The sequence below is a fragment of the Oncorhynchus clarkii genome, unplaced genomic scaffold (genome assembly GCF_045791955.1).
Source record: "Oncorhynchus clarkii lewisi isolate Uvic-CL-2024 unplaced genomic scaffold, UVic_Ocla_1.0 unplaced_contig_1468_pilon_pilon, whole genome shotgun sequence".
Lineage (NCBI taxonomy): Eukaryota > Metazoa > Chordata > Actinopteri > Salmoniformes > Salmonidae > Oncorhynchus > Oncorhynchus clarkii.
This window is the reverse complement of record NW_027257944.1, coordinates 277,501-298,349: the sequence shown is the minus strand read 5'-3', so window position 1 is coordinate 298,349 and position 20,849 is coordinate 277,501. Positions and strand designations below refer to the sequence as shown.

The following is a 20,849-nucleotide window of genomic DNA, read 5'->3' as shown; positions in this document are numbered from 1 at the left end:
ACTCCATCCCTGACATATCTCTCACCACTTTAACCGGTCTGGGGGAGGTCTTCCGTCGGATCGTGACTTCTTGTAACAGCGGTTCCCGAACAGGGGACGGAGTCGCTGATTTGGTTTCTACGACTAAATCTTCAGTTTCTGGAAAGATTTCTTCATCACCATGAGTTACATCTCCTCGTACTTTCACCCCGTCCATTCTCTCTGTCTCTTTATAAACTGTGGGCAGGTCAACCTCCTGAGTGGGGAATGTGAGTGGGCTCATCGGTGGGGTGTCTGCTAATCCTTCGTGTTTCTCACTCTCCCCCGTGCTTGAATGGGGAGTCCTGGTTCCTAGGCTAGTCCCGGGAGAGTCCGCTGCGCCTTCATGCTTCAGACTCACAGGGCTTTCATTCCCCACCAGGTTCTCAGCCTTAGTGAATAACTCATCCTGCCTGTCTTCGTGCATACAGGGGCTGAACATGAAGGTTGGGGTGTCGTTTGGGTGGTCTGCTGGGAGCTCCTCCTCGGCTGCTTCAGCCTGGGGGTGGTCGTCATCCCCTATAAACGAGGTCTGTCTGAACAGCTGGTACTCTGGACTGTCCTCCAGCTCGGCCTTGATGTCAGCGCTAAAGTCCTCAGAGGGTTTCCTGTCTGGGCTGATCTGCATCTCCATAGAATACTTCCTGTCTGGTCCCATCTCTTGTTCCTCCAGCTGCATCATCTCTACAGAAGACTTCCTGTCTGGTCCCATCTCTGGGTCCTCCAGCTGCATCATCTCCGTAGAAGACTTCCTGTCTGGTCCCATCTCTGGTTCCTCCAGCTGCATCATCTCTATAGAAGACTTCCTGTCTGGTCCCATCTCTGGGTCCTCCAGCTGCATCATCTCTATAGAAGACTTCCTGTCTGGTCCCATCTCTGGTTCCTCCAGCTGCATCATCTCTGTAGAATACTTCCTGTCTGGTCCCATGTCTGGTTCCTCCAGCTGCATCATCTCTGTAGAAGACTTCCTGTCTGGTCCAATCTCTGGTTCCTCCAGCTGCATAATCTCTGTAGAAGACTTCCTGTCTGGTCCAATCTCTGGTTCCTCCAGCGGCATCATCTCCGTAGAAGACTTCCTGTCTGGTCCCATCTCTGGTTCCTCCAGCTCCATCATCTCCGTAGAAGACTTCCTGTCTGGTCCCATCTCTGGTTCCTCCAGCCGCATCATCTCTATAGAAGACATCCGGTCTGGTCCCATCTCTGGTTCCTCCAGCTGCATCATCTCTGGGCTGCTCCATCCATCCTCTGGGAGAGCCCTGCCTAGGAGGATCCCTCCATCCTCTGGTAGAGCCCTGTCTAGGAGGATTCCTCCGTCCTCTGGTAGAATCTTGTCTAGAAGGATCCCTCCATCCTCTGGTAGAGCCGTGTCTAGGAGGATCCCTCTGTCCTCTGGTAGAGCTCTGTCCAGGAGGATCCCTCCGTCTTCAAGTAGAGCCCTGCCTGGGAAGAACCCTCCGTCCTCTGGTAGAGCCCTGACTAGGAGGATCCCTTCGTCCCCTGTTAGATCCTTGTCTAGGAGGATCCCTTCATCCTCTGGTAGAGCCCTGTCCAGAGGGATCCCTCCATCCTCTTGTAGAGCCCTATCTAGGATGATCCCTCCCGCCTCTGGTAGAGCCCTGCCTAGGAAGATCCCTCCATCCTCTGGTAGAGCCCTGACTAAGAGGATCCCTCCATCCTCTAGTAGAGCCCTGTCGACAGGGATCCTGCCATCCTCTGCTAGAAGCCTGTCTAGGAGGATCCCTCTGTCCTCTGGTAGAGCCCTGTCTAGGAGGATCCCTCCATCCTCTGGTAGAGCCCTGTCTAGGAGAATCCCTCCATCTTCTGGTAGAGTCCTGTCTAGAGGGATCCCGCCATCCTCTGGTAGAGCCCCGTCTAGGAGGATCCCTCCGTCCTCTGGTAGAGCCCTATCGAGGAGGATCCCTCCATCCTCTTGTAGAGCCCAGTCTAGAGGGATCCCGCCATCCTCTTGTAGAGCCCCGTCTAGGAGGATCCCTCCGTCCTCTGGTAGAGCCCTGTCTAGGATGATCCCTCCATCCTCTGGTAGAGCCCTGTCTAGGAGGACCCCTTCGTCCTCTGGTTGAGCCCTGTCTAGGAGGATCCCTCCGTCCTCTGGTAGAGCCCTGTCTAGGAGGATCACTACATCCTCTGGTCGAACCTTGTCTAGGAGGATCCCTCCATCCTCTGGTAGAGCCCTGTCTAGGAGGATCACTCTGTCCTCTGGAAGAGCCCTGTCTAGGATGATCCCTCCATTCTCTGGTAGAGCCCTGTCTAGGAGGATCCCTCCATCCTCTGGTTGAGCCCTGTCTAGGAGGATCCCTCCGTCCTCTGGTAGAGCCCTGCCTAGGAGGATCACTCCATCCTCTGGTCGAACCTTGTCTAGGAAGATTCCTCCATTTTCTGATAGATCCCGGTCTAGGAGGATCCCTCCGTCCCCTGGTAGAGCCCTGTCTAGGATGATCCCTCCATTCTCTGGTAGAGCCCTGTCTAGGAGGATCCCTCCATCCTCTGGTTGAGCCCTGTCTAGGAAGATCCCTCCATCCTCTGGTAGAGCCCTGTCTAGAAGGATACAACTGTCCTTTGGTAGATCCCTGTCTAGAGGGATCCCTCCGTCCTCCGGTAGATCCATGTCTAGAGGGATCCTTCCATCTCTTGGTAGACCCCTGTCTAGGAGGATCCCTCTGTCCTCTGGTAGAGTCGTGTCTAGGACGATACCTCCAGTATCTGACAGATCCCGGTCTAGTTGGATCACTCCGTCCTCTGGTAGAGCCCTGTCTAGGATGATCCCTCCATCCTCTGGTAGAGCCCTGTCTAGGAGAATCCCTCTGTCTTCTGGTAGAGCCCTGTCTAGGAGGATCCCTCCGTCCTCTGGTAGAGCCCTGTCTAGAGGGATCCCTCTGTATTTTGGTAGATCCCTGTCTATAGGGATTCCTCCGTCCTCTGGTAGAGCCCTGTCTAAGAGAATCCCTCTATCTTCTGGTAGAGCCCTGTCTAGGAGGATCCCTCCGTCCTCTGGTAGAGCCCTGTCTTGAGGGATCCCTCCGTCCTCTGGTAGAGCCCTGTCTAGAGGGATCCCTCCGTCCTCTGGTAGAGACCTCTCTAGGAGGATCCCTCCATCCTCTGGTAGAGCCCTGTCTAGGAGGATCCCTCCGTCCTCTGGTTGATCCCTGTCTAGGAAGATCCCTCCGTCCTCTGGTAGAGCCCTATCTAGGAGGATCCCTCCCTCCTCCAGTTGAGCCCTGTCTAGGAGGATCTCTCCACCTTCTGGCAGACCCCTTTCTAGGAGGATACATCCGTCCTCTGGTAGAGCCCTGTCTAGAGGGATCCCTCTGTCATCTGGTTGTATTCTGTTGATGTTAGTCGCTGACTCCTGCAACTGAACCGTAACATGAGTTATCTCAGTGTCTTCAGAGTGGTCCCTTTCTAAGACATGAGTTATCTCAGAGTCTTCAGAGTGGTCTCTTACTAAGATCAGATGTGGTTCATCATCCACCCCTTTGTAATGGAGAGCCAGAACATCACTCTGCGAGCAGAGGATTGTGGAAGTTGGAGTTTCTGATGGCGTATGCTCTGTGGGACTGGTTTCAGCTCTGTAGGTCTCACTGTAGATCACTGACTCGGAGCTCGATGTGGAGGTTGTGGATGACGTCATGGCTTTGTGCTCGAAGAGCCCTGTTTTGTTCTTGGAAGGATCCTGGCCAGTCTGGAATGCCTTCATCAGCTCCCGGACAGACATTGTCTCCTCCAGCCTCTCCGTCTGAGACCGAGGGGATTTCGGAGATCTGGGAAGCTTAGGAAGATCTGGCATCTGGGGCTCACCCATCTCCTTAGTGATGGTGATGAAAGTTGTGTTCTGAGGGACTGGCGCCTGTATAGGCTTTCGCTTACGGCCATCCTCCTCCTCTTCCTCTTCCTCAACCTTCTTTTGCAGAGCTCTCACTCTGTCCTTTATGGATCCGATTGGGGTTTCCACGACCAGGGGCGACACTGGTGGCTCCATGGCTGGGGTTGGTCCAGAAGGCCCAGACCAAGTTTCAGACCCAGAACCGAGCCCAGACTCCCCCAGTACGACATCCCAATCCAGGGTTGCAGTCGGTTTTAACTCAGTCCCGGGCCCCACTCCAGGTCCAGACCCAGACACCACTACAGGCCCGGACCCAGACACCACTCCAGGCATAGACCTGGGAACCACTACAAGCTCAGACCCAGGAACCACTCCAGGCATAGACCTGGGGACGACTACAGGCTCAGACCCGGGAACCACTCCAGGCATAGACCTGGGAACGACTACAGGCTCAGACCCGGGAACCACTCCAGGCTCAGACCCGGGAACCACTACAGGCTCAGACCCGGGAACCACTCCAGGCTTAGACCCGGGAACCACTTCCTGCCTCGGCTCTCCCAGAACAACATCCCCATCAAGGGACTCCTCAGAGCTCATCCTCTCCAGCTCCCCCTCGGAACTGCTGCATCCAGAACGTTCCCTGTCCCTCAACTTCTTCCTGATCGGCTTTTTGATCTCAGGGGGATGGCGTTTGCCTTCCCGCTTCAGAACGACCTGATCTAATCTCTCCTGGACTATGATGTCCTGTAGTGGGAAACTGGTTACACCAGATCTCTCTTCTAGGTGCTTGTTCACGCCTCCACTGAGGTGAGACACCATACCTGACATATCTCTAAACTCTTTGGTCATTGTGGGAGAGGTCTTCCTCTGAATGCTGACTTCTTGTAGTACCGGCTCCTGAACATCAGAGGGAGTCATGGCTGTGGCTTTAGTCTGAGAGAGAATAACCCACTCATTTTCCTCCATTTTGGACATCTGCAGTACTTTCTCTTTGTTGTTTGTGAATCTAGTATCTCCCCCTCGTAAAATATCTCCAACCTTCTCCAGATCCTCTTTCACCTGTTCCATGATCTCAAACGGCTCCCCGGGTTCCTCCTCCATCCCTGTCCTTCCTCCTCCTCTTCCTCCTCCTCCTCTTCCTCTATCCGAAGGGCTTGGGTGTTCAGTTTGCTCTGTCGTCAAGATGGCAGACATCTTGATGAGGTCGTGTTTCATATCGGAGACCTCTGAAAGGAGGTCAGGGCTGGCCAGCATGGCTGGGTCTAGCACCTGATTGGTCGGCAGCGTGTAAGTCTCTGTCGACTCCGTCTCGTCGTCTTCCATTTTGAAAAAAAAGGAGGAAACCAAACCAAAAGGTGTAAAGAACATAAGGGGAGGATGGAGTGAAGGGGAAGAGAAGACATCGGAAAAAACCGTGGTCAGGGCAGAACATATCACAGTATATCTTCTGTTCAACACAGGGAAAGGGGAAAGCAGCTTGACAACGGAAGAGGAGTGGTGAGTTCTCCAGAGGAGCGGGGGACGGGAGATGGGGGGAGGAGGGCAGCAACAGCAGAAGCGAAGCAAACAGAAGAGAAACAGAACAGGACGGAGGAAAGATATGGGCAAGAAATAACCTGTCGATACATATTGGTGTGTTTGACTGCACATTCATATGACACAGGAAGTAGTCTAAACACAACAGGAAGTAGTCTAAACACAACAGGAAGGTATAAAATAAAAATGGGGAGCGACCTGAATACCAGGGTTGGGGTCAATTCCATTTATATTCTAGTCAATTCAGGAAGTAGACTGAAACTCCAGTTCCAAATTCCAATTCTCTTCAACGCTTTTCAATTAGGAAAATGTGGAATTTGAATTTTGCTTTACTTTCTGAATTGACTGTTTGAATTGTAATGGAATTGACCCCCAAACCCTGCTGAATATGGAACAAATGGAGGAAGAAAAAAACAGACTGGTTTCACACAAACAAAGACCTCAAGATTGTATCTCAACATGAAGGGTTTATGTCCACTGAAAAAAGCAATTAGGGAGAAAAGAGCAGAATGTTTCCCGTGCCATATTAACCGCTGATAGCTAACTGTCAGGAATTCTAAAGTAAATAAAATATAATCAGTAAAACTATATATAAATAAATAAACCTCAGTTAATGTTGTAAATAAATATCTTATCAGTAAAACTATTTATAAATACATAAACCTCAGTTAATGTTGTAAATAAATATCTAATCAGTAAAACTATATATAAATACATAAACCTCAGTTAATGTTGTAAATAAATATCTAATCAGTAAAACTATATATAAATACATAAACCTCAGTTAATGTTGTAAATAAATATCTTATCAGTAAAACTATTTATAAATACATAAACCTCAGTTAATGTTGTAAATAAATATCTAATCAGTAAAACTATATATAAATACATAAACCTCAGTTAATGATGTAAATAAATATCTTATCAGTAAAACTATATATAAATACATGTAGATAACCTCAGTTAATTTGTTAAATAAATATCAGTGATCTAAGAAAAGAGATGCCAGTGATATAACAGGCTAATGAATTGATAACAGAAAAGATACCAGTGATATAACATGCTAATGAATTGATAACAGGATAGATACCAGTGATGTAACAGGCTAATTAATTGATAACAGAATAGATACCAGTGATATAACAGGCGAATGAATTGATAACAGAAAAGATACAAGTGATGTAACAGACTAATGAACTGATAACAGAAAACATACCAGTGATATAACATGCTAATGAATTGATAACAGAAAATATACCAGTGATATAACAGGCTAATGAATTGATAACAGAAAACATACCAGTGATATAACAGGCAAATGAATTGATAACAGAAAAGGAGAATGAGTGGTAACACACACATACAAAGACTAACAAACATATACGCACATACACAGACTAACAAACATATACCATATGTATGTGTGAGTCAAGTTATTTTCATGCAGAGCAAAGAAAGTGTTTCAACAACCATGAAAGTAAAATAAGGGAGTGATCGGAGACAAAAAATAAACTGAAAATTAATCTTTGAATTAATTCCAGGCAAGGAAAAATCCAGAATGAAATGACGTTCGTTTAACATATTGTCATAGTACAGTGTGTTTTCGTCAGCCGTCCAAATACATTTAAATAACGGGAGGTTATATATTCACATTGGAAGTGCCATGGTAAATATATGTATTCTCAAACATTCATATAGTATCTCAAGCATTCATACAGTATCTCAAACATTCATGTAGTATCTCAAACATTCATACAGTATCTCAAACATTCATATAGTATCTCAAACATTCATATAGTATCTCAAGCATTCATACAGTATCTCAAACATTCATACCGTATCTCAAACATTCATATAGTATCTCAAACATTCATACAGTATATTAAACATTCATTCAGTATCTCAAACATTCATATAGTATCTCAAACATTCATGCAACATCTCAAACATTCATACAGTATCTTAAACATTCATATAGTATTTTAAACATTCATACAGTATCTCAAACATTCATATAGTATCTCAAACATTCATATAGTATCTCAAACATTCATATAGTATCTCAAACATTCATACAGTAACTCAAGCGTTCATTCCCTTTGACTTCCTATAGCGTGATGATGATGATGATGGTCGAATGGATGAAGGAGGGAGGGATTGTAGGAGGGAGAAACAGAATGGGTATTGGAGAGGAAGGGATGCAACGCATACCAGCCATAGCATAGCGGCCAGGAACCCACAGCTACCTAGACAGGGTGTTAGTAATAGTATAGTACTACAGTATAGTGGTCAGGAACCCACAGGTAACTAGACAATGTGTTAGTAATATTATAGTACTATAGTATAGTGGTCAGGAACCCACAGGTAACTAGACAATGTGTTAGTAATATTATAGTACTATAGTATAGTGGTCAGGAACCCACAGGTAACTAGACAAGGTGTTAGTAATATTATAGTACTATAGTATAGTGGTCAGGAACCCACAGGTAACTAGACAAGGTTATATTAATATTATATTACTATAGTATAGTGGTCAGGAACCCCCATGTAACTAGACAAGGTGTTAGTAATATTATAGTACTATAGTATAGTGGTCAGGAACCCACAGGTAACTAGACAAGGTGTTAGTAATATTATAGTACTATAGTATAGTGGTCAGGAACCCACAGGTAACTAGACAAGGTGTTAGTAATATTATAGTACTATAGTATAGTGGTCAGGAACCCACAGGTAACTAGACAAGGTGTAAGTAATATTATAGTACTATAGTATAGTGGTCAGGAACCCACAGGTAACTAGACAAGGTGTTAGTAATATTATAGTACTATAGTATAGTGGCCCGGAACCCACAGGTAACTAGACAAGGTGTTAGTAATATTATAGTACTATAGTATAGTGGTCAGGAACCCACAGGTAATTAGACAAGGTGTTAGTAATATTATATTACTATAGTATAGTGGTCAGGAACCCACAGGTAACTAGACAAGGTGTTAGTAATATTATAGTACTATAGTATAGTGGTCAGGAACCCACAGGTAACTAGACAAGGTGTTAGTAATATTATATTACTATAGTATAGTGGTCAGGAACCCACAGGTAACTAGACAAGGTGTTAGTAATATTATAGTACTATAGTATAGTATATTACACACAACGTGGCTAGTCAAGCGGCCATTGTTGTATGTTAAGCAATGCAAATCATTGGCCTGCGTACTGCATTTTTAAACAAAACGACAATGTAATTGAATCTGTTCTTCCTGGACTACAGGTAGTTATGAAGGTTAGTTAATGCAGAGCCTGTGTTTGTCACTACCAACAAATGTAATCATTTCAAAAAACAAATAAACTCAGCTTACATTTTTTGTCACTCTTGTCACTCTGTAAGAAAGGAGGGTTCAATACGATCAGAGAATAAACATAAATTCGGTTAAAAAAAAGTGTTTTAACATTTTATCAAATTTTAACAAGAAGAATGCTCTGAAAAGGTGTACTTGGTTACCTCGTCATCTGCGTCTAGGTCTGAATCAGACTCCTGAATAGGACACCAAGGAGAGAAATAAAGAAGGCATTCAGACCGATCTGTTTTGGGACAGCATTATTCACATTGAGACCGATCTGTTTTGGGACAGCATTATTCATATTGAGACAGATCTGTTTTTGGGACAGCATTATTCACACTGAGTCAGTTCTGTTTTGGGACAGCGTTATTCACACTGAGTCAGATCTGTTTTGGGACAGCATTATTCACATTGAGACAGATCTGTTTTTGGGACAGCATTATTCACATTGAGCCAAATCTGTTTTGGGAAAGCATTATTCACACTGAGTCAATTCTGTTTTGGGACAGCATTATTCACATTCCAGTCCATGTGTGTTCAGCATTATCATTATTTAATGTTAACACACATTGTGTCCAGTCCAGGTGTGTTCAGCAATATCATTATTTCATGTAAATACACATTGTGTCCAGTCCAGGTGTGCTCAGCATTATTTCATGTCATTACACATTGTGTTCAGTCCAGGTGTGTTCAGCATTATCATTATTTCATGTCATTACACATTGTGTCCAGTCCAGGTGTGTTCAGCATTATCATTATTTCATGTCATTACACATTGTGTTCAGTCCAGGTGTGTTCAGCATTATCATTATTTCATGTCATTACACATTGTGTTCAGTCCAGGTGTGTTCAGCATTATCATTATTTCATGTCATTACACATTGTGTTTACTCCAGCTGTGTCAGCATTATCATTATTTAATGTAAATACACATTGTGTCCAGTCCAGGTATGTTAACACACATTGTGTCCAGTCCAGGTGTGTTAACACACATTGTGTCCAGTCCAGGTGTGTTCAGTCCAGGTGTGTCCAGGTGTCTTACCTTGCAGTAGGTGGGCAGCGTGATGTTCAGGTTGCAGATTGCCTTGTGGGTAAGACTACGGTAGGTGCGGGGCTCCTTGGTGAAGGATAGTCTGCCACACGGCTCCTGGGCGCAGTCACGAATCTGTCAATCAATCAATCAACCAATCAACCAATCACTGGAGACTCATGGAATCAGGTGAAGGTGGGAATATTAGCAAGGACTGTGAAAAAACATTCTGGTATATTATACTGTATAACCAAACTCATTAAAATACATACTAAATCATATACCAGTGTCTATGATGCATTCTAACTTATTAAAATAGATATTAAATGACATACCAGTGTCTCTGATGTATTCTAAACTATATATCAGTGTCACACTCTCCCAGCGTAGAAGTACATTCAGAACTAAAACAAAGTGGACAACTACGTCACACTCTCCCAGCGTAGAAGAAGTCAATTCAGAACTAAAACAAAGTGGCCAACGACTTCACACTCTCCCAGCGTAGAATAAGTCCATTCAGAACTAAAACAAAGTGGACAACTACGTCACACTCTCCCAGCGTAGAAGAAGTCCTTTCAGAACTAAAACAAAGTGGACAACTACGTCACACTCTCCCAGTGTAGAATAAGTCCTTTCAGAACTAAAACAAAGTGGCCAACTACTTCACACTCTCCCAGCGTAGAAGTCCATTCAGAACTAAAACAAAGTGGACAACTAGGTCACACTCTCCCAGCGTAGAATAAGCCCATTCAGAACTAAAACAAAGTGGACAACTACGTCACACTCTCCAAGCGTAGAAGAAGTCCATTCAGAACTAAAACAAAGTGGACAACTAGGTCACACTCTCCCAGCGTAGAATAAGTCCATTCAGAACTAAAACAAAGTGGAACAACTAGGTCACACTCTCCCAGCGTAGAAGAAGTCCATTCAGAACTAAAACAAAGTGGGACAACTAGGTCACACTCTCCCAGCGTAGAAGAAGTCCAGTAAAGGAGTGTTACCTTGATGAAGAGTGCGAGACGGTTTTCTTTGAATGCGTAGAAGCTGAAGACGTGATGCTGTCCACTCTTGGTCAGAGGAACCAGGTTCCCAAAACAGTCTGCAAAGATAGGCTTCCCTTCCAGTACCTATTGTAGGGACAGACAGACAGACAGTAGAGAGCTAGGGTCAAATCAGTCCGTAAAGATAGGCGTCCCTTCTAATACCTGTAGTAGTGACAGACAGACAGACAGACAGACAGACAGGGTCAGATACCAATACCCCCCCCACTTCACCTCTACATCTCTCTACTCCGGACCCCTCTGTGAATTTTTCTTGCTTTTCCAGATCTTCCCCTCTCCTCCTCTCCTCTCCTCCTTCCCCCACCACTCACCTCTACTCCCTCTCCCTCCTCCCCTCTCCTCTCCTCCTTCCCCCTCTCACCTCTACTCCCTCTCTCCCCCTCCCCATTTTCCTCTCCTCCTTCCCCCCTCTCCCGTCTCCTCCTCTCCCCCTCCCTCTCCTCTCCTCCTTCCCCCCTTCCCTCTCCTCTCTCTCCCTCCTCTCCTCTCCCCCCCTCTCCTCTCCCCTCTCCTCCTCTCCCCCTCCCCATTCTCCTCTCCTCCTTGCCCCCCCTCTCTCCTCTCCTCCTCTCCTCCTCCCCATTCTCCTCTCTTCCTTCCCCTCCTCTCACCTCTCCTCCTCTCCCCCTCCCCATTCTCCTCTCCTCCTTGCCCCCCCTCTCTCCTCTCCTCCTCTCCCCCTCCCCATTCTCCTCTCCTCCTTGCCCCCCCTCTCTCCTCTCCTCCTCTCCTCCTCCCCATTCTCCTCTCTTCCTTCCCCTCCTCTCACCTCTACGTCTCTACTCCGGGCCACCTCTGTGAAGTTATCTTGCTGTTCCAGCGTCTTGTCCATCTCCTCCTTCCCACCCTCTCCCCTCTCCTCCCCCCTCTCCCCTCTCCTCCTTCCCCTCTTCTCACCTCTACGTCTCTACTCCGGGCCACCTCTGTGAAGTTCTCTTGCTGTTCCAGCGTCTTGTCCATCTTGTCGTCCGTCATGCAGAAGCAACGGAGGCGGGCCTCGATGGGGTCCAGCGTCTTGGCGAAGATGACGAACTTGGCCATGTAGGGGACACAGATGATCTCTCTGTACAGCTGGGTAGAGAAACTCACAGCCTCCTGGGTCTGACGACAGTCTATCAGCCAGAACCTACAACGCACCGGAGGGGGGTGATCAATAATTCATCAATTGATAGATTCATCAATCAATCAATAGACCAATCTGTCAGTCAGTCTATAAGCCAGAACCTACAAGAGGCTAGATTATCAATCAACCTATCAAGGATGTAACAGATCAATCAATCGTATCCAATGAAGAATCAATCATTCCATCAGTTAATTAATCAGAAAGAGGATGATGTTTTCATTAGAATGTCAAAAACAACAGACAGATGAAAACACACCAGTTTCACACATTACCTCGCTGACACGTTGGTGGTGAAGGACACACATTGGTTGATGAAGGTGAGGGGGGTGGAGCCAGTGATGTCCTCCCATTGGGCAGGAGTGGTCCCACCTAGAACACACATCACGAAGGAACTCCGGTAAATATATTCAACATATTAATGTGGGTTGACTCAAACCAGGCTTTGATGAATATCAAGAAGGTAAACATGACTACTCAAAATCAATCATTCAGTCAGTTAGTTAATCAACCAACCAGCCAATCAAACAACCAATTCAAACAACCTATCAATGGGCCAAACAATCAATCAATCAAACAGCCAATTAAACAACCAGCCAATCAACCAATCAACAGTCATTTCCTACGCACCAGTGATGCTGCAGAGCAGACGCAGAGTGGGCGTGTCCCCTCCAAACACGTTGCCTGTCCCGTCATTGGTCGAGCTTTTGGGGACAGGGATCGTCATGGTGATTGGCTTGTGGAACTTCCGCCTCCTGGGCTCCAAGGTAACGATGGGGCTAAAAGTAGCTTTGTTACCCAGAATCCTCTTCACCAGGTCTACGCTGATTGGCTGGGCCTAGGAGGAAGTGAACAAGAGTTAGGAAGTAGAAACAACGAACTTGAAAGTGTTCAGTTTGTCGTTACCAAATACATTTTTGTTGGGCCGAAGACCAACTTGAAAAAACTACACACACAGACCCCACCCCTCCCTACCTGTAGTCCAACCCTGATCTTCTTAGTGAGAGCCCCCTCTGGGAACACAGCCTGGACCTGAGGTACCAGAGTACTGCTCAACACCGCTCCCTCAGGACCAATCAGTTGGCTGTCCTGCTTGATGCGCGACACCACCGCAAAGTATTGTGGGAAGTCCCTGGTGACGATACGGCAGATCCTCTTCTTCTCCAGCTCCTCAGGAGAGTCCAGCTCTGGAGGATGAACCAATGGGAGGACCGGGGAAGCAGGGTCAGATGATACACAAGGACCAATCAGATTGAGCAGTCGGACCTAAATGTTTCCTGATCTTTGGTGAAAGAATAAGGTAGAACGATTGGTGGCTTGGTACTAACATGGCGGCCCGGTTCTGTTGCGTCCCTCATGCCTCCTCCCTGCTCCTCCCTCCACCCTTTCTCACCCATCTCATCCCCTCTGTCCACTCCCTGTCCTCCCTTCCCTTCCCTTCTCCCTCCCCATCCAGCTCTCCCCCGTACCAGACCTTCCCACTCGTCCCCCCGTCCCTCCCCCGTCTCCCCTCACCCTCGTCCATGCCGTTCAGTATTTGGTTGAGTTCCTCCTCAGTGTGTTCACAGTGATGTTCCCTCCAGCTCTCCCCCATCTCACTCCTCAGAATCACCAGCTCCCGCTCCGTGCCCCGCAGGGCCGCGAAGTGAGGGATCTCCACAATCACCGGCCTGTTGGGTCAGAGGTCAGGTGTTAGAGGGTAAAGGCCGTAATGACAGGAGGATGCATTCCATGGAAGAACACAAAACATCACAAGATGAGGGACAAAGAAATCCTGGAGAAATTCCTGGAGGAGATTCAAGCAAACAGAAGTATATGATATTTTGATGATGAGGAGGAGGAGGAGGAGGAGGAGGAGGAGGGTCAGGTGACATACTATTCCGAACATAGAAAAATCACAACATTACAATATGGGGAGGAAAAATCATGGGGGGTAATGGGATAAAACTGGAACTGATTCAGACTGTAATTCTCAACAACACAACGACACTGTAACTCAAATGTGGAGAGGGCTGGGGAGAAGATATGATGAGACCAGGGTATATATGATGAGAACAGGGTATATATGATGAGAACAGGGTATATATGATGAGACCAGGGTATATATGATGAGAACAGGGTATATATGATGAGAACAGGGTATATATGATGAGAACAGGGTATATATGATGAGACCAGGGTATATATGATGAGAACTGGGTATATATGATGGGACCAGGGTATATATGATGAGAACAGGGTATATATGATGAGACCAGGGTATATATGATGAGAACAGGGTATATATGATGAGACCAGGGTATATATGATGAGACCAGGGTATATATGATGAGACCAGGGTAAATATGATGAGACCAGGGTATATATGATGAGACCAGGGTAAATATGATGAGACCAGGGTATATATGATGAGACCAGGGTAAATATGATGAGACCAGGGTATATATGATGAGACCAGGGTATATATGATGAGACCAGGGTAAATATGGTGAGACCAGGGTATATATGGTGAGACCAGGGTATATATGGTGAGACCAGGGTATATATGGTCTGGCTGGGTGGGTGGGTGGGGGGGGGGGTATATATGATGAGACCAGGGGCCGGGGTATATATTGTGTCCCCTCTCTCTCTCCGTGGTCTCCGTGCCAGGAGGCCCCAGCTGTAGTGTGTGAGTTACCCCAGGAAATAGGTGCCAGGAGGCCCCAGCTGTAGTGTTTTAGTTACCCCAGGAACGTGGTGCCTAGAGGCCCCAGCTGTAGTGTTTTAGGTACCCCAGGAACATGGTGCCTAGAGGACCCAGCTGAAGTGTGTGATTTACCCCAGGAACTTGGTGCCTAGAGGCCCCAGCTGTAGTGTGTGAGTTACCCCAGGAACTTTGTGCCTAGAGGCCCCAGCTGTAGTGTGTGATTTACCCCAGGAACTTGGTGCCTAGAGGCCCCAGCTGTAGTGTTCGAGTTACCCCAGGAACTTGGTGCTAGGAGGCCCCAGCTGTAGTGTGTGATTTACCCCAGGAACTTGGTGCCTAGAGGCCCCAGCTGTAGTGTTCGAGTTACCCCAGGAACTTGGAGCCAGGAGGCCCCAGCTATAGTGTTTTAGTTACCCCAGGAACTTGGTGCCTAGAGGCTCCAGCTGTAGTGTGTGATTTACCCCAGGAACTTTGTGCCTAGAGGCCCCAGCTGTAGTGTTTTAGTTACCCCAGGAACTTGGTGCTAGGAGGCCCCAGCTGTAGTGTGTGATTTACCCCAGGAACTTGGTGCCTAGAGGCCCCAGCTGTAGTGTGTGAGTTACCCCAGGAACTTGGTGCCTAGAGGCCCCAGCTGTAGTGTTCGAGTTACCCCAGGAACTTGGTGCCTAGAGGCCCCAGCTGTAGTGTGTGATTTACCCCAGGAACTTGGTGCTAGGAGGCCCCAGCTGTAGTGTTTGAGTTACCCCAGGAACTTGGTGCCTAGAGGACCCAGCTGAAGTGTGTGATTTACCCCAGGAACTTGGTGCTAGGAGGCCCCAGCTGTAGTGTTTGAGTTACCCCAGGAACTTGGTGCCTAGAGGCCCCAGCTGTAGTGTGTGATTTACCCCAGGAACTTGGTGCCTAGAGGACCCAGCTGTAGTGTGTGATTTACCCCAGGAACTTGGTGCCTAGAGGACCCAGCTGAAGTGTGTGATTTACCCCAGGAACTTGGTGCTAGGAGGCCCCAGCTGTAGTGTTTGAGTTACCCCAGGAACTTGGTGCCTAGAGGACCCAGCTGTAGTGTGTGATTTACCCCAGGAACTTGGTGCCTAGAGGACCCAGCTGTAGTGTGTGATTTACCCCAGGAACTTGGTGCCAGGAGGCCCCAGCTGTAGTATCCTGCTGACAAGACTCTCTCCCTCGTTGAGAGGGGGCGGGGCCGTGGGGAGGTGGAGCTTACTGATCCATTACGCAGCACGGGGGGGAGAAGAGAACGTCAACACACACACACACGCAAGGACGTACACACATTACACACACACACACGAACGAGCACACGTACACACAGACGCACTCTCTCTCTCTCTCTCTCTCTCGTCCACACTCCCCCTCCCTCTCTCCGTCTTACCCGAGGAACTGTGCCCCGGTGGGGCCGACCTCGATGATACGTCCTGCCAGCCCCTCTCCCTCCACCATGGGGGGCATGGACGCCAGGCGGTGCCTCTTCACCAGGCGGCACGTCACCCGCGTCGGAGCGGAACACTTCCTGGGCGGAACGATGATGCGCAGCCCGTTGTGACGGCAACCACGCATGGCCCCACCCCTGGCGTCCACCATGAAACTGACCAGGAAGCTGAAGGGAGAGGAGGAGAGGAGGGAGAGGGGGAAGGGGAGGGAGAGGTGGGTGGGAAAGGGAAAGGAGATGAGAGTAGGGGAGAGGAGATGGAGATGGAGAGGGAGTAGGGAAGGGGTGAGGAGAGGGAGAGGGAGTAGGGAAAGGGAGAGGGAGAGGGAGTAGGGAGTAGGGAAGGGGTGAGGAGAGGGAGAAGAAGAGGGAGTAGGGAGAGGGAGAGGGAGAGGGAGAGGGAGAGGGAGAGGGGGAGGGAGAGGGAGTAGGGAAGGGGAGATGGAGAGGGAGTAGGGAAGGGGTGAGGAGAGGAGAGGGAGTATGGAAGGGTTGAGGAGAGGAGAGGGAGAGGGAGTAGGGAGAGGGAGTAAGGAAGGGGAGAGAATAGGGAGAGGTGTGGAGGGAGTAGGGAAGGGGTGAGGAGAGGGAGAGGTGTAGAGGGAGAGGGAGGAGGGGAAATGGGGGAGAAGGGGTTAAATGGTTGATCTGTGAAAGGGTTTCCACCACCATTTCTTGCATATTTTTACAGACATTAAAAGATCTCACCATGTGGAACGAACAAATGATCTGTCGCCATTTATACAACGATACCAAAACTTTTCATCGCAGATGTTGTGAGTTTAAAAATGTTTTTTATGCGGTATGACTTTACTCGCATAAAAACTGTGGATGGAAACTGTGGTTAGTGACATTGTTGCGAAGTGAGAAACAGGCTGTTTATAAAGTCCGAGCTCTATCATGTTCCTCAATGAATTCAGCGCATTTCAGCAGTACACCTCCCTAGGTTATCTCTGAGCGCGCTCAGGAAGCACCGACTCGGTATCCGCAGTCAAACAAAAAAAGTCAAACGACCAAAGTTGCTGCATAACCTCCTTTCAACGAATGACAGAACATCTCCGATATTTTGGCAAAATCGAGTGAATGATTATACAGGTAGTACATCAGCTGATGAATAACGTGGAGATGAAGACCGGAAATAGTTTAAATATCAAGGTTTTTTTAAACAGTGACTTAACTCTGTTTTTAAAATATCAATATCTACTCTCGTAACGTTTGTTGATCACACGTTCTCTACCGAAGCTCTCATATGGGGAGGCAATAAGAGACAGCACTGAGAAGTAGGGTGAATTCTATAGTGGTATTTTGACATGCATAGGTAAGAGATGTTCTTTGACAATGCAACCTAGAGGATTACAGAATAAAATTTGACATTTTCATGCCAGGCAGGAGTCCAGAGTTAGGGGTTTCAGTGGGATTGGGACTGGACAGCATAACAGCCTAGGTTCCAGAGGACAGGAGGGGACAGGATAACAGCCTAGGTTCCAGAGGACAGGAGGGGACAGGATAACAGCCTAGGTTCCAGAGGACAGCAGGGGACTGGACAGGATAACAGCCTAGGTTCCAGAGGACAGGAGGGGACAGGATAACAGCCTAGGTTCCAGAGGACAGGAGGGGACAGGATAACAGCCTAGGTTCCAGAGGACAGGAGGGGACAGGATAACAGCCTAGGTTCCAGAGGACAGGAGGGGACAGGATAACAGCCTAGGTTCCAGAGGACAGGAGGGGACAGGATAACAGCCTAGGTTCCAGAGGACAGGAGGGGACAGGATAACAGCCTAGGTTCCAGAGGACAGGAGGGGACAGGATAACAGCCTAGGTTCCAGAGGACAGGAGGGGACAGGATAACAGCCTAGGTTCCAGAGGACAGGAGGGTACAGGATAACAGCCTAGGTTCCAGAGGAAAGGTGGGGACAGGATAACAGCCTAGGTTCCAGAGGACAGGAGGGGACAGGATAACAATCTGGGTTCCAGAGGACAGGAGGGGACTGGATAACAGCCAAGGTTCCAGAGGACAGGAGGGTACTGGACAGGATAACAGCCTAGGTTCCAGAGGACAGGAGGGGACTGGACAGGATAACAGCCTAGGTTCCAGAGGACAGGAGGGGACAGGACAGGATAACAGCCTAGGTTCCAGAGGACAGGAGGGGACTGGACAGGATAACAGCCTAGGTTCCAGAGGACAGGAGGGTACTGGACAGGATAACAGCCTAGGTTCCAGAGGACAGGAGGGGACAGGATAACAGCCTAGGTTCCAGAGGACAGGAGGGGACAGGATAACAGCCTAGGTTCCAGAGGACAGGAGGGGACAGGATAACAGCCTAGGTTCCAGAGGACAGGAGGGGACAGGATAACAGCCTAGGTTCCAGAGGACAGGAGGGGACTGGACAGGATAACAGCCTAGGTTCCAGAGGACAGGAGGGGACAGGACAGGATAACAGCCTAGGTTCCAGAGGACAGGAGGGGACAGGATAACAGCCTAGGTTCCAGAGGACAGGAGGGGACTGGATAACAGCCTAGGTTCCAGAGGACAGGAGGGTACTGGACAGGATAACAGCCTAGGTTCCAGAGGACATTAGGGGACTGGACAGGATAACAGCCTAGGTTCCAGAGGACAGGAGGGGACAGGACAGGATAACAGCCTAGGTTCCAGAGGACAGGAGGGGAATGGACAGGATAACAGCCTAGGTTCCAGAGGACAGGAGGGTACTGGACAGGATAACATTCTAGGTTCCAGAGGACAGGAGGGGACAGGATAACAGCCTAGGTTCCAGAGGACAGGAGGGGACAGGATAACAGCCTAGGTTCCAGAGGACAGGAGGGGACAGGATAACAGCCTAGGTTCCAGAGGACAGGATGGGACAGGACAGGATAACAGCCTAGGTTCCAGAGGACAGGAGGGGACAGGATAACAGCCTAGGTTCCAGAGGACAGGAGGGGACAGGATAACAGCCTAGGTTCCAGAGGACAGGAGGGGACAGGATAACAGCCTAGGTTCCAGAGGACAGGAGGGGACAGGATAACAGCCTAGGTTCCAGAGGACAGGAGGGGACAGGATAACAGCCTAGGTTCCAGAGGACAGGAGGGGACAGAATAACAGCCTAGGTTCCAGAGGACAGGAGGGAACTGGACAGGATAACAGCCTAGGTTCCAGAGGACAGGAGGGTACTGGATAGGATTATAGCCTAGGTTCCAGAGGACAGGAGGGTACTGGATAGGATAATAGCCTAGGTTCCAGAGGACAGGAGGGTACTGGACAGGATAACAGCCTAGGTTCCAGAGGACAGGAGGGGACTGGATAGGATTATAGCCTAGGTTCCAGAGGACAGGAGGGTACTGGATAGGATTATAGCCTAGGTTCCAGAGGAATTCACTTCCATTCTATTCACTTCCATTCTATTCACTTCCATTCTATTCACTTCTATTCTATTCACTTCCATTCTATTCACTTCCATTCCATTCTATTCATTTCCATTCTATTCACTTCTATTCCATTCTATTCACTTCCATTCCATTCTATTCACTTCCATTCTATTCACTTCCATTTTATTCACTTCCATTCCATTCTATTCACTTCCTTTCCATTCTATTCACTTCCATTCTATTCACTTCCATTCTATTCACTTCTATTCCATTCTATTCACTTCCATTCTATTCACTTCTATTCCATTCTATTCACTTCCATTCTATTCACTTCCATTCTATTCACTTCCATTCCATTCTATTCACTTCCATTCCATTCTATTCACATCCATTCTATTCACTTCCATTATATTCACTTCCATTCTATTCACTTCCATTCTATTCACTTCCATTCTATTAACTTCCATTCCATTCTATTCACTTCCATTCTATTCACTTCCATTCTATTCACTTCCATTCTTCCATTCTACTTCCATTCTATTCTATTCACTTCCATTCTATTCACTTCCATTCTATTCACTTCCATTCTATTCACTTCCATTCTATTCACTTCTATTCTATTCACTTCCATTCTTTTCACTTCCATTCTATTCACTTCCATTCTATTCACTTCCATTCTATTCACTTCCATTCTATTCACTTCCATTCCATTCTATTCACTTCCATTCTATTCACTTCCATTCCATTCTATTCACTTCCATTCTATTCACTTCTATTATATTCACTTCCATTCAATTCTATTCACTTCCATTCAATTCTATTCACTTCCATTCTATTCACTTCCATTCTATTCACTTCCATTCCATTCTATTCACTTCCATTCTATTCACTTCCATTCCATTCTATTCACTTCCATTCTATTCACTTCCATTATATTCACTTCCATTCTATTCACCTCCATTCTATTCACTTCCATTCCATTCTATTCACTTCCATTCCATTATATTCACTTCCATTCTATTCACTTCCATTCTATTCACTTCCATTCCATTCTATTCACTTCCATTCTATTCACTTCCATTCCATTCTATTCACTTCCATTCTATTCACTTCCATTCTATTCACTTCCATTCTATTCACTTCCATTCCATTCTATTCACTTCCATTCCATTCTATTCACTTCCATTCTATTCACTTCCATTCCATTCTATTCACTTCCATTCCATTCTATTCACTTCCATTCTATTCACTTCCATTCTATTCACTTCCATTCTATTCACTTCCATTCTATTCACTTCCATTCTATTCACTTCCATTCCAGTCTATTCACTTCCATTCCATTCTATTCACTTCCATTCTATTCACTTCCATTCTATTCACTTCCATTCTATTCACTTCCATTCCATTCTATT

At 47.3% G+C, this 20,849-nt stretch overlaps 1 protein-coding gene across 1 annotated transcript in view; it reads right to left on the bottom strand.

Moving 5' to 3' along the window:
- LOC139394146 (ankyrin-3-like) overlaps positions 1–20,849 on the bottom strand; it is a 185,325-nt gene that overhangs the window by 18,223 nt on the left and 146,253 nt on the right. The window contains exons 28-38 of the mRNA XM_071142181.1: positions 16,018–16,242; positions 15,750–15,848; positions 13,460–13,614; positions 12,920–13,131; positions 12,575–12,782; positions 12,220–12,316; positions 11,722–11,950; positions 10,765–10,890; positions 9,776–9,898; positions 8,895–8,927; positions 8,752–8,773 (exon numbers count right to left, since the gene is read on the bottom strand). Of these exons, the coding sequence (XP_070998282.1) occupies positions 8,752–8,773; positions 8,895–8,927; positions 9,776–9,898; positions 10,765–10,890; positions 11,722–11,950; positions 12,220–12,316; positions 12,575–12,782; positions 12,920–13,131; positions 13,460–13,614; positions 15,750–15,848; positions 16,018–16,242 (1,529 nt within the window). The remainder of the gene's footprint in view (positions 1–8,751; positions 8,774–8,894; positions 8,928–9,775; positions 9,899–10,764; positions 10,891–11,721; positions 11,951–12,219; positions 12,317–12,574; positions 12,783–12,919; positions 13,132–13,459; positions 13,615–15,749; positions 15,849–16,017; positions 16,243–20,849) is intronic.